This window comes from Lissotriton vulgaris, chromosome 6 (genome assembly GCF_964263255.1).
Source record: "Lissotriton vulgaris chromosome 6, aLisVul1.2, whole genome shotgun sequence".
In the NCBI taxonomy this organism is placed as follows: Eukaryota; Metazoa; Chordata; class Amphibia; order Caudata; family Salamandridae; genus Lissotriton; species Lissotriton vulgaris.
In genome coordinates, this window is record NC_141694.1 from 1,754,212,241 (window position 1) to 1,754,229,378 (window position 17,138).

A 17,138-nucleotide genomic window follows, 5' to 3' on the forward strand; every position below is an offset into this window, starting at 1 on the left:
TACACGTATGCAACACACCAAATACATCGACAAGTATTCTAGTCCGGGTCATGGCCAGGCGATCAGGCAAGATCATCGAGGGGGGCAACATCAGCCCATGGCCACCGCTGGGAGTGCACTGCAGGCAGAACAAAGGAGCAAGATGGCCGCTCCCGGCATAGAAGAAGCAGAGGAAGAGGAAGCGAGAGTTCCCAATCACCGACCATCACCATGTCCAAAATGACAAACATATTTTTCCCCACAGAACGACACACACTCCAGCAATGTTGAAAAAGCCGTGGCAACACTTGCAGAGGCAGAGTCTCAGCGTTCAGAGTTGAAGGAAACTTTGTAACTGCAGCTTCGTCATTAAGAGAACACTCGACACTGTAGCCAGGGACAGGACGTTCCACAGTATCCTCCTGTCACCACATTGTATCCGCCTCGAAGGGAATGAGAGGCAGTGGGGGGTCAGACAGCAGCAGTAGTCCCCTGGAAGGCACAGCTTCGTCAATCTTCCGCTCCAGCTCTCGAGCGTTTCGCCACCATGTCGCCCTTAGGTCTATAAGGGCTAGAAGGATGTCACCATAGGTCAGGTCTGTTCCCCGCCTCAGCCTGGCAGCAGTGTGCAGTGGCGCCACCGGAGCACCCTCCATCTCGACAGTAGGCAGGGCAGCAAGTGTCGGGGGTATGGGAGCTTCCGCCTTTTCGGCGAGGTAGACCGGCGCCGTCACCATCTCTGCAGTTAGCCCACATCGGAGGGGGGAGGGCGACTCCATAGCACGGAGGAACAGCAGTCAGAGCCACCAAGAGAGATACTGCTCGTAATACGGGGCTCGTGCGGTGTGAGAGCCCCCGGCTGTATGACAATGCGGGTGGTTGGCGCTTTAAGATGGATGCCGCTCAGACCGCTGGCCGCCCAACAAAGGAAGTGTCGCCAGCCCGGCCCCAACCACACAAGTATCCTCTCCGTCGCTAAGGGGGCTTCGCCAAGCTGCCCACCTCCACAGCCGGTAACGTTCCCCCAGACGCCGGCCCTGCCCCAGGTCGTCTCACCGTACGTAACCAGCGGTGTCCGGCGGCGGTGATCGGGCCAGAGTCCGTGGGCAGAGTCTGAAGTCGGCAAACTCTACGAATCCTCGACCAAAAAAGCCGGCGGGGACATCGGAGGAACGCGGTAAGTATCAGCGCGTTCGTGGATACATTTGCTCGCGTCATAGGCGAGAATAGAGATCAGGATGTTGTGTAAACAGCAGACGGGCTGCGGAGCCGGGAGCTCAGACGTCCTGTCCGTCCGCCATCTTGGCTCCTCCTCCGTAAGCATTTCTTTTAATTATTGAGTATCTGGGGTAAGGATAGTATCCACAATGTTATCTCGTCATAAAGCTTACATTGATTCAGGATTATAAACTTGCCACCCATTAACAATGAAGGTAGATTACAGATGACTCGACTACTCACTTCATAACAGCTTCATGCACCAACTCAAGAGAGGTCAAAGCTTGAGGATTACTCTTTCAGAAGTCAAATGTCTATCTAAGATCATTTGAGTATATCCTACTTTAACGTATATCGTGCAAACCGCCATATGCATTAAAATCAAATTGTTATATTGAATCATTGGTTGATTTGAATACCTGAAAGGTACAACTTGGGCCCCCCCCCCCCCCCCCCCCCCAAAGGAGCAATAGAATTTTATATGCCTTCGTTAGTTCTTAGCCAATTCAATTTCAAAAGCTCTCTTTGAAACATTTGACAGTTTGAGTCATTTACAATCCCTAAAATCTAATTTGTTTCATATGTTCAGTTCTACCCCCTGCAACGTTCCTTGTGTTTTTGTGTTATATTAGTGAATTGTGTGTGTTATAATCCTCTAACTCCGGTAACAAACTCTGCAAACCAGCAGGATTAGAATCAACCAAAATTAGGTCAGCTGAATATTTATTTGAACTCGGCTTAGTTTTGGGTCAAAGTATTCAGTGAGACAATTGAAAAAGAAATGGATCCCTTTAGTTCAAAGGTCACACTCAAATTTGATATGAAGGTGCTATACACTACGTAGGCCATCTGGTTAAAGAGTTTTTCTAACCTTTGTCAGCAGAAATAAGATGTCTGAGATAATTCCCTTTCTTTTTCCAAGTCTTTGCAAAGACTACGTTGAAGAGAATCATTGGAATTCGGTACTGGGTCTTTTAATTATTAGTTTCTAGTCTTTTTATTAAGATTATAGTGAATTATACGAGTAATTGGTCACAAACAATACTAACCCCAACTGCTAGTGGCGTCGCCTCAGTTCCATTGCAACACCTTGTGAAGGGTATTATTTAAACCTTTAAGTTGCACCAGACAGTTTTAATCTGTTATAAAGCACAAAAGGTGTTCTGCTGGAAGTGTTGCCCATAGTATGGGGGACGGACTAGGAATTTGAAATCCCAAGAATCAAGCACAGCAGTGGGACGTTATAGGAATCCAGTTACCTTCAAAATGATTCCCCAAAGTTCTCAGTATCACTGTAAATACCAAATAAACAGGAAGAAAAGAGATTGCAGTTAGTGAGCCTGTTATCATTTGGCTCCGATTTACAATTATGTCATTTAAAGTGTAATTTTTTGCCAGTGAAGAATAGTTGAGAAGTTTTTCCTGCACTAATGCTCAATTTTTCACTTGCACAGCTCCTTAACCTTTAAGCAGTGGAAGGTGCATGGCTTGGATATGTCGATCTGGCAGTTTGTTTCTGAAGTCCGGTAACCCAGTGAGAACATGTTTTCCACGCAAAGCATTATTTGCACCTCCTTAGGTTTGCACTTCTCAGAGTGCTGGCTATAGATGCTCGACTCACCGCAATCAGTAGCTTACATACATTACACCGGGGACAAATCTGCACTTTGCCATTCCTTAAGCACGATTGCTTTACTTGCATTGATTTTAAATTAGAAGCTTAGTGCAATTCTTCAACCTGAAGTTTTACAATCATTAATATTTTAGCTCCATCACTGGTATAGTCGTTTCTCAATGCATGTCGGTGCTTCTAACTGCCTTTCTGCCATTCTATTTGGAGTCTTAGTGGTCTGCTGATTTTTGATTACTTACACTGGTGGCTAAACTAAGTGCATTTTCCACATTTAAAGCGTATTACCGGCCAGTGAATAAGGTCCTGCCTGTTTGAACTGGAATGCGGATAGCCTACATGTCTATTTGTTTAACTTATGTACTTGAGACGAACTGAGACCCGTTCCCCACTTTCAACTCTTGAACGTATTCATCCGGCAGGACAAGCTCAAGCAGTTGTCCATGAGCTAAGTCCTTCTGGGCATCAATGATTGGCTGACGTCACTGGACTTTCTGTATGCCTATCTTCGTGAACCAGCCCTCTACACTAAGGGTGCTTTTTAGCGAGAAGATATTCAAGAGTTGATTCCAACGTTTTGGACGCAGACACTGACCCCGTTCTACCTTCACATGGATTAAATGCAAAACACATTGCACCAGGCATGCAGACTTCTGCACTTAAGGTCCTGGTTACGTGTACAAAAAACCCAAACATTTTCACTCCGTTAAGACGCCTACAGAGTTTCCCCAACCCATATTCTGTGATGGAGATGCCAGGACCTGACCTCTGGTCCTTCAGGGAACTTCATAGGGCAGAATTGTTCCACTGAAGAACTGCTGTGACAGGCATAGGTAAAGACAGGAACCTATGCCTCAAATCTAGTGGACCACTTCACTACCTATTTACTTTATCATTGTCCTCTCTCAGCTGCACAATCCTGGTTTCTGAAAGCGCTGCAAGGAAAGAATTGGTGACCTACAAAACTCTTAAATGATGTGCTACGGTTTTGTCCTCTTTCCAGAGGACACTTAGGCGGACCGAAATTGATACAACCAATCAGTTCTTTTTTTATATTCTTTCCTGAGGATCTCAACAAGTGTCTGATATTAAATCACAAAAGTCTTCCCTTTTTTGCCCTAAATGATGCAAGATACCATGTCCTTATTTGTATTTCAGTGGTTCGTTTGAAATAGTTTTTCTTATGTTTGCTCAGCTATTAAGGTGAGATTTCATAATGCTGACACACCCTTAATGGTACACATTCCAGCTATTTTCTTGTGTATGTATTTGAAGCAGTTAGCTTTGCAAAAGTGACCAGGACAGAGAGAGTTGTATACTGTATACTGAAGGAATATGTAAAGTTCTTAGTTTTTTTAATCCATGTGGTCAGAGCCAGCATAGTTTTGCATTGTGAAGCAAACTGCAGAGATATAATGTATTGTAGAGGATGACATATAACAGGACCATGCTCAGTGTTGCATTTCAGCTGATGTTTGTTGTGCTGTGAACGCTTCTTGACTGATATGCAACACTGAGCATGTTCCCGTTATATGTCTTCCTCTACCATGCGTTATATCGCTGTCCTTTTGTCAGTACCTCTCTGTGATAAAGTTGCTGCCTGGATGGATGTAACTTGAGCTTCGACAATAATCAAATTCAGCTACTCAAAGAAGAGAAGTGACCAAATGTCCTAATTTACCCTTTATTCTCATTTTAGTAGCTAAACTGCAACCAAAATAATCCTACAAAGGTTATATAAGAAAGAGCAATCCAAAAGCCTGGCAGTTGTCAAATGTCTTCTACTTGACGTGAACAGTGCATCGTGTCCCCTGATGTTTCAGGTTCTCTTAAACTAGTGCCAGGCCAATGGGGAACTGAACCAGTTAGGTATTCAGTGCCTTCCTGATATTGATCTGGTTGATGTGCTTCATTTCCACACAAGTATTTCCTTCCCTATTGATCATTTTCAGTGAAGACAACTCTTCCATCCGACATATTTCCTGAAGAAATGGATAACTAGAAACAGGTTTGAAAGACCTCACTGGGTGATGAGACGGATGAAATATTAATCTGTTAAAACAAAAAAGGTGGTTGTGCTAAAACATTGTTTTATGAACTAACAAGAATTCCATAACTCCACGTCCTCTTTATTAGCCAGCACTGAAAAGAGGCCAAGGCTAAAGAAATGTGTTACTTGTTTCAAGGCTTGGGATGAAGAGCTATGAATACATTAAAGAATCTGTATCAAGGCTTAGGAGACATTTATTTATTTATTTATTTATGTATTTATTTATTAAATGTATATAGCGCGACAGCTACCCGTAAGGGTTTCCCGGCGCTGAAAGACAATTGCAGCAAAAATACAATCCAAGGGGAGAATTTATTGAACAAAAAGCCGGGTCTTTACGGCTCTACGGAAGAGAATATGACAGTTCTTCATCCGCAAGTCCAAGGGAAGAGAGTTCCAGAGTTTGGGTCCTAAGGTAGCGAAAGAGCGACCGCCCATTCTCGAGAGTCTGAACTTAGGAATACAAAATAGGTGTTGGGAAGAAGAACGAAGTGAACAAGCAGGAACATAAGGTTTAACGAGGGACTGAAGATAGGAGGGGGCGACTCCAATCTTGATCTTGTGCATGAAGCACAGTGCCTTGAATTTTACACAGTTGTCAAGATTGAGCCAGTGAAGCTCCTTCAGACGCTCAGTGATGTGATCTCATTTTCGACAACTACAGAGAAGCCGTGCAGCAGCATTTTGAACCAATTGGAGAGGGTGCATGACCGCCCTGGTAGACCCCAGGTAGAGCACGTTACCGTAGTCTAGGCTGGAGGTCACCAAGGCCGTCATTACAGATCTCTGGGTGTTGGAAGGTAAAATCCAGATTGCATAGACTACTAATCATCAGTGTGTAAGTGCACAAATCTGTTGAGAGACTGTTCGAAAGCACAAATTAAGAGAGCTGCTTAAAAGTCAAATCTGAAGAAAAAAAGGACTGAGCCACCCCTTTATTCTGGAGTATCAAACAGATCACAATATACTTTGACTGCCAAATTTATAAAAGTTGCCGGAGTTAGACTTTTGCCAAAGAAGGTTGCTGAGAAGTATTTGTCTATAGGAAAGTTTTATTAAAAGGTGCAAGGATTTTAGCTCTTGCTTCCATGTAACTTCACTTGGTTATGGCACAAGCAGACATCTCTGACCTGGAACCTGAGCTGGAGGTTATTGGCAATGGCCCAGATTGCTGTCTACTAAAGGATGTTCTTTGTGTCCCCTGGATAGTTGTAGAATAAATAAGTGCACTAGGCTGGTCAATGGACAAACATGCAGATTGTGATAAAATTGGTTGAGGACCAAACCCCACATGAGAATATCTTGGTGGCTGATACAATTGGCGAGATGGCAAAAAGTCGGCATTGGTCTGCATGTAACATGTTGAATACAGGGGAGAAGGAGTCATCAGAGATGCAGGTGATGGTTGGCGGTGTCAAATGGGAGCATATAGAAGGACTGAACTACTGCTGTCGTCTTCACGCATTTTCGGATCATCCAGAACTCACCGTTATCAACTTGGTTCCCATGTCTGTGCAGAATACATTCTGGCGACGATGAAGCCTATCATTTTCAAAATATTCTCGTCGCTAACTACCAATTATGTTTCTAGTAGCTTAGATGGATAGTTGAACTGTAAGGTAAACCTGCAAGTGACTAGCCATGAAGCTCTGTAGAAAGAATTTATTAGTGAAACATATGTATTGTTTCTTCTTTAAGTAGCTTTGTAATTACACCTGATAATTAGGATTAATTATTAGTCTGTGTAGATTATTTCCATCTAATGGGAAGAGTTATTTGAAAACCTTATTTGCACAAAAATCATTTAGTGATTCCGAAGAGAGATCGCCACTGGTCAGATCATTAAAGGTTTGTTAGTCTAAGGACTACATGTAGATAGGAAAAAATCATTGATCTACGCACGAAATCCTGCATGTAAAACAGTTATGCCCTGATATTGAGGTTTCTCAAAAGGCACTGTGTTTTAAGTCGAAAAGTGATTACAAATGTTCCATTCACAATAAAGAAATTGGACAAAATTAAATAATTTATTAACAAAAAAAGAACTTCTAAAACAAATCCTAAATACGTTATAGTGCCTTGTGATGAAGGTTGATTATAGTGGTCCATTTAAACGTATGAATGTTAGAAAAAAAGTTCCACAATAATGATGCACTTAAAGAGGTAGTCAGGCTCAAAGGGGCCTTTTTGGCCTCCAGTAGATGGTCAAGACAGTTCACCAATAAGCTTTTACATGGCTGCATTTAGTCACGGACAAACTGTTGGCTGTATCAGATGAAGTTGTCTTGCCCTGCAATTGATACAATACTTTTTCATGGTAAAAGAGTATGGAAATGAAGCTTTAGAAGGTTGCCCCGTCAACTCATCACGCTCTTCTAGTTAGTTCTCATCAAGCAGCGAGTCTGCAATGAACTCTTAATTCCTTCCATTTATTTTGATAGATGTTCTACGTGAAGGGTCTTAAAAATGCTGGTGGTAGAGATAGATACTGCTATTGATTGAAATTTTAATGCAGGGTTCTTCTAGTCTTGGAGCGGTCACAGGTCTGAAAAAATCAATATATTCTCGGCTAGGCTTCATGATTTAACATGCATTTTTTCTGTATGCTAATAGTTTTTTTATATATAGCACTTTGCACTGCACTTCTGCAATTTTTAAGTGGTGTAAACAAAAAGTGTCACTGCTCTTTATTGTAATGTTACTCCATTTACCGAGCTTGAAACAATGGAATGTTGAGTTAGCCTTGTCTGAATTTAAATTTGTGAACAGTTGATCAAAGCAGAGTTAGCCAGTGAGACTTTACCTCACTAATGTGTAATGCTATGAAGAGTTTCATATTGAACTGGTATCAAAACTCGTTGTTGGGAATAGTGGTTTGTGAAATTTGCTTTAATTGTTTTTGTGTTATGCAAGATTTGGGGAAAAATTTGCAAAATGACGGTAAATGCAAAACTGGAATTTGGCACTGTATTTTTTTTTTTTTATAAATTCTTTATTGTCAGGAATTCAAAAGAGATATTTATACTTTCATTCGTTAGGTGCAGTTACAGAACAGTAGCATGTGTAAGCATGAGAAATGGACAAAACATATCATGTGTCCGTAATTATCATTATCTGCCACGGTCTTGCATTAGAACATCTAGAAATAACAAGTCTATTCATGTCGTGTCACAATTCTGCTTCCCGCACCCAAGACAGTCCCTGACAGTACATTTCTGATATATGCATCTGAGACTAACAGTGTGTGACATTTGAAACAGCTAAAACATTAAAACCCAACTATGGTCATCATTGAGCAATAAGGTGTGTTTTTTCACAGACAGTCTTTTGCAGGTACATTTGTCCAACATTGCGCCTAAGGTATTGTTACGTTTCTGCATGCCCCGGGCTACCCCCACCATTGCGCTAGCCCACCTTTTTCGGCTAGACCTCGTCTTCCTCCGAATCTGAGTCCTCACCCTCCGGCGAGGTTCACATGGTTCTCCCCTATATTCGTTCCATGGCGTCCACACCTTATTCCCCTTGCGGGGGCACGCCCTCATCACATAAACTGCTCTCTCCTTTACCATTAGGAGGTCCATATTTCTTATCCACCCCGCTATCGTTGGCAACTCCGGAGCTCCCCACCTCTGCGCAATGTCTCTTTTGGCCACCGTCACCGCCAGTGTGACCCATAGTTGTCCATACCTGTCGAGATCTGTAGGATCCCAAACGTTCAACAGGCACTTACGGGGTTCAGGCAGTACAGACACTTTGATGGCTTGAGAGACTGTGCGCATAACTTGCCTCCAAACTTCCCGGATCTGAGGACACTCCCATAGCGTGTGCAGCAGCGTTCCCTCCTCCCCGCATCCACTGAGGCAGTATGGGTGCGTCGCCCTTCTTATTTTGTGAAGTAGTGTACGAGTATAGTAGGTGCGATGCCAAATTTTTAGCTGCACTAGGCGGAATCTGGCTGAGATGCCCACCTCTCGCGGAGAGGCAAGCGCCTCGTTCCACTCTGTCTCATCCATCTCACCCAGGTCCCCCACCCACTTCTCCTTGAGTTTCTGAGTAGGCTCTGGCAGATTGTTAATCAGTTTTTTGTACGTGAGTGAGGTTGCCTTCTGCTCCATAAACTCGGTTAGTAACCTGTCCTCTAGTGGTGATGCGTCTGGGAGTGTGGTGTCAGATGGGATCGATTGTAGCAGGGCATGCCGGATTTGTACATACCGGTATGTTTCCGAGGGGCCCAGACCATATTGCTGTTGGAGCTGTGGGAAAGGAATAACCGTCCCCTTGTCCCAAAGGTCTCCAACCACTGAGATTCCTATTGTGTCCCATCTTGCGAACCCCTTACATGTCCGTAAGGTTCCTAGTGTTTTAGTGTCCCACAACGGAGTTAACCTGGTGATCTTTCCCTTCCACCCCAGACGTGACTGTGCTGTGTGCCATAGTGTTGCCGTGTGTAGCGTTGGGCCCAGCAGGGTCTTCACTTGCGAATAATTGTACAGCACTGAAAGCATGCCTTCAATCCCTAGCTGTGACCAGTCTGCCTTATATGCGGGGTCCTCCCGTGTGACGTGAAGCCAGTGATTGATTACCTTAAGTTGGGACGCCCAATAATATAATTGGAGATTGGGCAGCGCAATCCCACCCTCGTACCAGCTCTTTACCAGTTTTGCCTGCGCTATTCGTGCTGGGCCATTGTTCCATAGCAAACTGGATAGTAATGCAGCTACCTGTCGGAAGTATCGCGGGTTTACCACATAGGGGGAGTTCTCAAGCACATAGAGAAACCTCGGGAGGGCCATCATTTTATAGAGTGCCGCCCGCCCGAGGAGAGTCAGCGGTAGCGTAGCCCAGTATTTGACATCTGCACGTAAGCGTGCCAGAGGCGGCAGCAAGTTCTCGGCGTAGAATGTCGCAGCATCCGCAGTAATAATAATACCCAGGTATTTAAATGAGGCGGATGTTATCTCTAGGGGGCAATCGGCTCGTAGCACCGGACTTGGGCCCCTTAGTACATAGAGGATGGATTTGGACCAGTTCAGGGTGTAACCCGATGCTTTGCCGTGTTTATCGCATAAAGCCAACAGGGCAGGGACCCCCTCATTGGGATTGATCATATATATCAGCATGTCATCTGCATATAAGGAGACTTTATCTTCCCACCCTTCCTCCCATGTGATGCCTCTGAATAGTGGTGTCGCTCTCAGCATGATGGCCAACGGTTCCAGCACTAATGCAAATAGAAGGGGTGACAGCGGGCATCCCTGTCTGGTTCCCCGCCCCAGTGGGGAGGCTGGCGATATGTGACCATTCGCAACTACCTGCGCAACCGGTGCTGTGTAAAGCAGCCGCACCCATGCAAGATACTTTGGGCCGAATCCCATACGGGTCAGGACAGCAAACGGGTACTCCCACTCCACCAGGTCAAACGCCATCTTGGCGTCTAGAGACAGTATTACCGCCTGGTCCGTAAGGAGATGCGCCCTCGCCAGCACTCCATGCACCCTCCGTAAGTTCAGCGCTGTACTCCTGTGAGGCATGAAGCCCGACTGATCGGGGTGTATCAGGGTGTGTAGATGCCGGGTCAGACGACTGGCCAGGAGTTTTGCCAAGATCTTTGCTTCAGTATTGAGCAAAGAAATGGGGCGATACGAGGTGCAGGCAGTCGGTGGTTTGGCTGGTTTGGGAATGGCTATGATTGTGGCTGTGCGTTGATCCAGTGGGAGCATCGCCTTCTCTACACTCTCGTTGTACATGTCCAAGAGGGGCTTGGCCAGCACCGAAGCTGTCGCCTTATACCACTCCACAGGTATTCCGTTGGGACCCAGTGCCTTGCCGGACTGCAACGCTTGTACCGCTAATTGGATTTCTTCCTCTGTCAGGCTCTTGTCTAGTTCTTGCATTGCCTCAGGAGAGAGCACAGGAATAGCGATGTCCCCAAGAGACTCCACGGCCTCCTGTTCCGTGACCACCCGTGTCGGTGTGTATATTCCCTGAAAGAGGTGTACCAGGGTGCGTACTATCCGTTCCGGGTGAGTCTGCAGTTGACCCTCAGCATCATATATGCGCGGAATCCCCCTGTTACTGCCGCCCCGTTTGTCTAACCACGCCAGCATTTTCCCTGCCTTATCTCCCACGTCATATATTCTGTGTGCAGTGTTTGCCAGGTGACCTTTAGTGACCGTGGTGAGGTGTGCTTGGTGCTGGTGCTGTCGGAGTTGCAACGCATGCGCGGTATCAGGGGTGGGGTTCGTCATGTGGGCAGTGTTTGCTGTGTGTAACGCTAATTCTAAATTTGCAAGTTCCGCTCTGGATTCTCGTTTATGCCCTGTGATTGCCGAAATGGATGCCCCGCGCAGGACCGTTTTGTACGCCTCCCAGAGCACCGACGGTGAGGTGACCGTGCCCACGTTGTCTTTAAAGTAGTGTGTTGTAGTCAGTTTAAGTTTCTTTCTAACCTCAGGGATATGTAGATAGTTGGGATATATCGGGTATATTCTAGCGCGCTTCTGTTCTTTGGTGGTAAGATGAAGGGATATCGGGGAGTGGTCGGAAATGCCTCTAGGTAGAATTTCCAGCTTGTCTACGGTACCCAATCTCACCCCTAGAAAGAAGAAGAAATCAATGCGTGAAAGACTGTCGTGAGGGGCGGAGTAGTGCGTGTACTGTTTCGCCGTGGGGTTCAGTTGACGCCACACATCCGTGAGGCCCAAGGCGTTCAGGAAACCCGGTAGCGTAGCATTCCCTCTCAATCGATCTCTTAAGGGAAAGGTGTCTAGCAAGGGATCTGTGATAGCATTAAAGTCCCCCCCAATGATCATATCACCCTCCGGTAGGTCAAGAAGAAACTGCCCAAGTGCCGGCAGTGCTGTAGAGTGGAGCGCCGGGGGGATGTATACCGATACCACATTGAGGGTCCTCCCTTCCCATTGACCAGAGAGCGCCGCAAAACGTCCCTGATCGTCTGTCTTTCGGCTGTCTACCATAAAGGATGAGTTATTCTTAAGGAGTATCCCAGTGCCTCTGGAGCCCGTAGTAAATTCAGCGTGTACTGCCATGGAGTAGCCACGCCTATTGAGTGCTTTACAAGTAGCCCCTGCCAAATGTGTTTCTTGAAGCAGTACCAGTTCAGATCTATAGCGTTTGATGGTTTGCAGTACCAAACCTCGCTTAATTTTATCCCCCAACCCTCTGAAGTTCCATGTGAGCAGTTTCAGTGGGGAGACCATTGTCATTAAAGGGGCGTCCTCAGTGTGTGCTGCTTGATTGTGTTGCGCCATGAGGGTTCATAACCAACGAAGCCAATACGAAGTAATGTGGTGGCGCCAGCATGGTGTGCTGTGCGCCGGGGCATCTTGCACTGACGGTTAGCAATGCAATTGTACCTTGCATGAACATAGTGATGACCAGAAACCAGAACTGTAACAATACAACTTTCCCCCCTCCCCCCCTCCCTGCTCCCCTGCTCCACGGACGAGTTCCCGCCCGCATCCCCAACTTGGCAGAGTGCTTAGATCCCTCCCTATCTATTCTTACTTGCACGTGGGGTTGGTGAGTCCCCTATAGGCACCGGCCAGTGCCCGCCCTACTCAGTTCCATCAGCTCGTGGTCTCAAGGGCAGTGTACTTGTCAACTCGTATATAGCTCCGCTCGTCAACCCTGGCTAGGTTGCCCGGAATCAAATGGGTCCCTCTCAAGATCAGAGTCCAATCCCGCGGCGGCGCCGTGCTCTGTAGCCGGGCTAGTTGCCTGGTGTTCCGTCGACCTCTCATTGCAGTGTTCTTGGCGTTCCTTGCGTGGGCGTTGGGGTTTGCCCACCGGCCTCCAGCCATCCAACCACTCTCTTGCCACCTCAGGCGTGTCGAAAAACCACGTCTTCCCTTCTGCCACAATCCGTAATTTGGCGGGGAAAAGCATCGAATAGGGTAGGCCCCTGTCACGTAACGTCTTTTTCACTTCAGTGAAGGACTTTCGTCGTCTAGCCACCTCCGCCGTATAATCTGGAAAGAATGCTAGAGTTGAGTTTTGCACTTTCACAGGCGGTGCTACCCTTGCTGCTTGCAGTATGGCGTCCCTATCCCTAAAGTTGAATAGCCTGGCCAGCACTGGTCGCGGCGTGGCTCCCGGTTTGGCCGCACCTCCAGGGACCCGGTGCGCCCTCTCGACAGAGAAGAAGTTAGACAGACCTTTAGGCTGCAGCTTGGTTTTGATAAGATCTTCGATGTATAGGTCCATGGCGCCTTTCCCTTCCGATTCCGGAAGGCCTAGGATGCGGACGTTGTTCCTTCGGGAGCGCCCTTCCTGGTCATCCAGCTTTTCCTGAAGTAGCTTTGTGGCCTTTTCCATTCGTTCCATCGCCACCTGTAGATCTGAGGTGTCCTCGATGAGCGACTTAGTGACCACCTCAACTTGGGACACCCTTTCGGACATCTTTTTAAAGTCAGCTCTGAGCAGGTTGACTTCGGAGGAAATGGTGCCCACCGTCGCCTGGACCTCAGTGAGGGTTTTCATTATGTCCTCCAGGGTAACTTTCCCGGTCTCATTCGTGTCTGTATTTGCACCATTGGATGAACGCCCCGGTCCCTGTGAATGTCTCCCCTGAGCATATGCAAATTTATCAAGCTTCGCTTGCGTCGTCGTGTTCCTCGTGTTCTTGCCCGCCATGGCGCTGCGTTTGGCTCTGTATTTTCGGTCTATGTAATGGTTCTATGACTAGCCACTCACTGGCCTCACTAATCCCCAGTGAGGCGTTGTAGTAGCAAAGTGCAGGAGCCCAGATTGCAGTGCACTGTAGCCCCCCGGTGTCCGTTCCTGGTCTTTGCCAGCCAGTGGCTCTCCACGCGAGTGGTCAGTCCCTCCGTGTTCGTCGCAGCACCCCCTGTCGTGAAGTTGAGATGCGCTGCCAGCGGTGTCTGAGCTATGTGTACCTCGTGGGTGGCGGTCGATATCGGCGTAGTCCCTCGCCAGTCAGTTACAATGGTGTGTGGCCGAGTCGCCAGGCCAGATCTCCCCCTTCAGGTACTATCTATTGCTGTGATGCCATTGATGCTTTGAGTGCTGTTGTTATCAGGCTGTGAGCACCGCCCTTCCCCTACTCAGCTACGGGGTAGCTTCCGACTCACCGGGCTGCGAGCGGGTTGGGTATTTCCAGGCGCTTCTCCCCCACTGTGCCGTGTGTGCGGGCTCCCGGCCGCCCGTACAGTACCAAGATGGCGCCGCCAAAGGATAGGGACGTCTCAGTTCGCCAGGGCGCCTACTCCGTATGCGTGGGAAACGCACCCCCCACTTCTGATTTCTGATGCGGCAGCCGTTCCGGTGTCCGCCGGCTGCCGCGGTGTGTCCGGTACTCACTGGTGCGGTTTTACCGCCGTTGGGTTATGGGCGCCGGTCAGAGTCACCGCCCTCCAGCCGATCAGTGCGGACTTCCGGTCGGACTCGCTAGGCACTCCAGGCCGGTGCCGCTGAGAACACGGAGGCCTCAATGCTCCTTCGCCGATCGGGTCACCTCCAGTTGTCGGATTTTCACCGGGGGCGGCTTAAAGTGTGCCGCTTGCCTCCCCGAGCCGACTTCACTCCTTCGAGCGGGTCACAGTGCGAATATTAATGCGGATGATTGCGCGGGCCGGTTTGCCCTGCGGAGCTCCCGATTCAAGCTGCCGCCATGCTCGGCAGTCGGCCACGCCCCCCGGCACTGTATTTTTTAACAAGATGTGCACTTCTATTTTAGATGCAAGCTTCCATTTTAGTTCTAAAAAGTAGCGCAGAAAAACAAAAGCATTGTGAATAAAAGCTACTTAAGCTCTGTCGTTCGTGTTGTTCTCATGTATTTGCAGTACATTTTTACTGCAGATGGCACATGTCTGCATGATGTGACGTAATAGCATAATTTCAGGAACTTCACGCAAAATTACCCAAATTACGTTAATTACTCTGTCGTAATGCTAATTTCGCCCTAGACTTGCTAGCAATCCCACAGAATTCACTTCTTAAATAATACATCAGTTTGTAACAGGAAGGAAAGTTTAGTTGATGTAAGATAAAGTAATTACTTTTCACTAATGTGACTTTTTTCTTGGCTCTTCAGGAAAGGTTCCAGTTTCCTGCGCATGTGGCAGATGTGTCTGAAAATGCCAAGGACCTTGTCAGAAGGCTCATCTGTAGCAGAGAGCACCGACTTGGGCAGAACGGGATAGAAGATTTTAAAAGCCACCCTTTCTTTGCGGGCATTGACTGGGACAATATTAGAAACTGTGAAGCACCTTACATTCCGGAGGTCAGCAGTCCAACCGATACGTCAAATTTTGATGTGGACGATGACTGTTTGAAAAACTCTGTAAGTTAAACTTTATCTTTTGTCCGAAAGTTTGCATTAAAAGAGTGCTCAGTCCAATTTTTAGTTCTATCTTTTGTACATATTTTTGTAATTTCGTATTTTTCTGTTTTCACATCTAGAAGTTCGAGACACATGTAGAAGTAAGATATTTATGTTTCTCCAGTATTAGGGGTGTCTTTCATAGATTCACATGCCTGAATCATTCCCCGTCGTCGGAGTGGGAGTCCCACGGTACATAAAAAAGCAATAAAATGCTATAAATATATAGTAATACCAATAGAAATGAACCAGGAAGTAAAACAGCCAATGGTACAGTAGGCAAAAACTTCCCATCTATGACTATCATAGTCATTTTGTATAGTCCAAACTACAGCCAATCAGGCGCCAGCACCCACCAGAATGTTCTCCCCAGAGGCTCAGGCTCTCAGATTTTCTACCGCACGTCGTGTGAAGGGAGTCTCCCTGAGCTCTGCTCAGTTTTTCTAACTTCTACTTCATCTGTGTCTTCTCTTCAGGATGTCTTCAAAGAAATCTCTCTTCAGAGCCTGTGACTGCTGTGGTAAGCCTCGGCTTTTTGAGAAGGATCCACACAAAAAGTGTATTTATTGTCTCTACCCAGACCACCAGGCCTCTGATTGTAAAATCTGCAGAACCATGCCTCAGAAGACTCTCAGAGATAGAGAGGGTCGTTTACTGCTGTGGTTGAAGAGGCTAAAGGATTCTTCTAATACTGTTTCAGAAGTAGACAGTGTCACCTCTGCTTCCACTTCAGCCTCCAGGAAGAGATCTGCGCCTGAGGGAATGTCATCTCCCAAGGCTAAACTACCTAAAAAACAACCACCTGCTAAAGGACTGGATCAGCCTTCCACTTCTCAGGCTGTCCCCACCTCCAGGGGCATGGAAGGCGCTTCTGCTTCCTCAAGGGTGAAAAAACTCAAGCTTCCCCTATCTTCTGACAGGATTTTACCACAGAATTCATCTCCGCCTCCTGTGAAGTCTTCTTCAGCTTCCTCGTCGACGAGAACGACGACTTCAGTGACATCTACGGTAACATTTTCATCTCCTAAACCTAGTATGGTTATGTCCTCGTCTACGGCATCTCCAACGATGGTTTTTGTTTCTGTGAGGCCTATTTCGTCGACGTCCGTCGTCGACGCCTCGTCGTCGACGTCTTTAAAGGCTTTACCGCCGACGAAAAAGACTCCGTCGACGGGCTCGTCGTCAGGCTCTACGCCGTCGACGAAAATACCACCGTCGACGAGGAGTGACTCGTCCACGAAGACGGTCCCGTCGACGAAGGGTGTCCCGTCGACGAAGGGTGTCCCGTCGACGAAGAGTGCCCCGTCGACGAAGAGTGTCCCGTCGACGAAGAGTGTCCCGTCGACGAAGAGTGTCCCGTCGACGAAGAGTGTCCCGTCGACGAAGAGTGTCCCGTCGACGAAGAGTGTCCCGTCGACGACAAGTGTCCCGTCGACGACGAGTGTCCCGTCGACGACAGGTCTTCCGTCGACGACGAGTGTCCCGTCGACGACGACTATTTCGTTGCCGAAAAGTGTCCCGTCGACGAGAGGTGATCCGTCGACGACAAATCCATCGGAAGTTAACCCTCCGACGACACCGCAGTTATCCTCATGCACGGCACTACAGGTGTGGTCTCCGTCGACGGTGTTTTTAACACCACGCCAAGCAGCAGAACAGCTGCGCAACACTGTAATGAGGCTTTCACCCCTACGTGTTTCACCTCACAAGGTGTCCTCTGAAGTCCCAGACCAACTACTGGATTCTGACAGTGACAATGAGATGGTCCAGAATACTTTTGGACAAGCCACTAGTCCATCGGAGTTACATATTAAACTTCAAGATGATGAATGTGAGGATCCTCACTCTCCTGCTGACGTATCGATGCCTGTCACTACCCCTGTTGCTCAAGTGCCTTT

The 17,138-nt window shown here is 47.4% G+C and overlaps 1 protein-coding gene across 2 annotated transcripts in view; it reads left to right on the forward strand.

The window, feature by feature from the left end:
* CDC42BPA (CDC42 binding protein kinase alpha) overlaps positions 1-17,138 on the forward strand; it is a 1,012,118-nt gene that overhangs the window by 524,834 nt on the left and 470,146 nt on the right. For both annotated transcript variants that reach the window (XM_086927989.1, XM_086927990.1), the window contains exon 8: positions 14,953-15,201. In XM_086927989.1, coding sequence (XP_086784115.1) covers positions 14,953-15,201 — 249 coding nt within the window. The remainder of the gene's footprint in view (positions 1-14,952; positions 15,202-17,138) is intronic.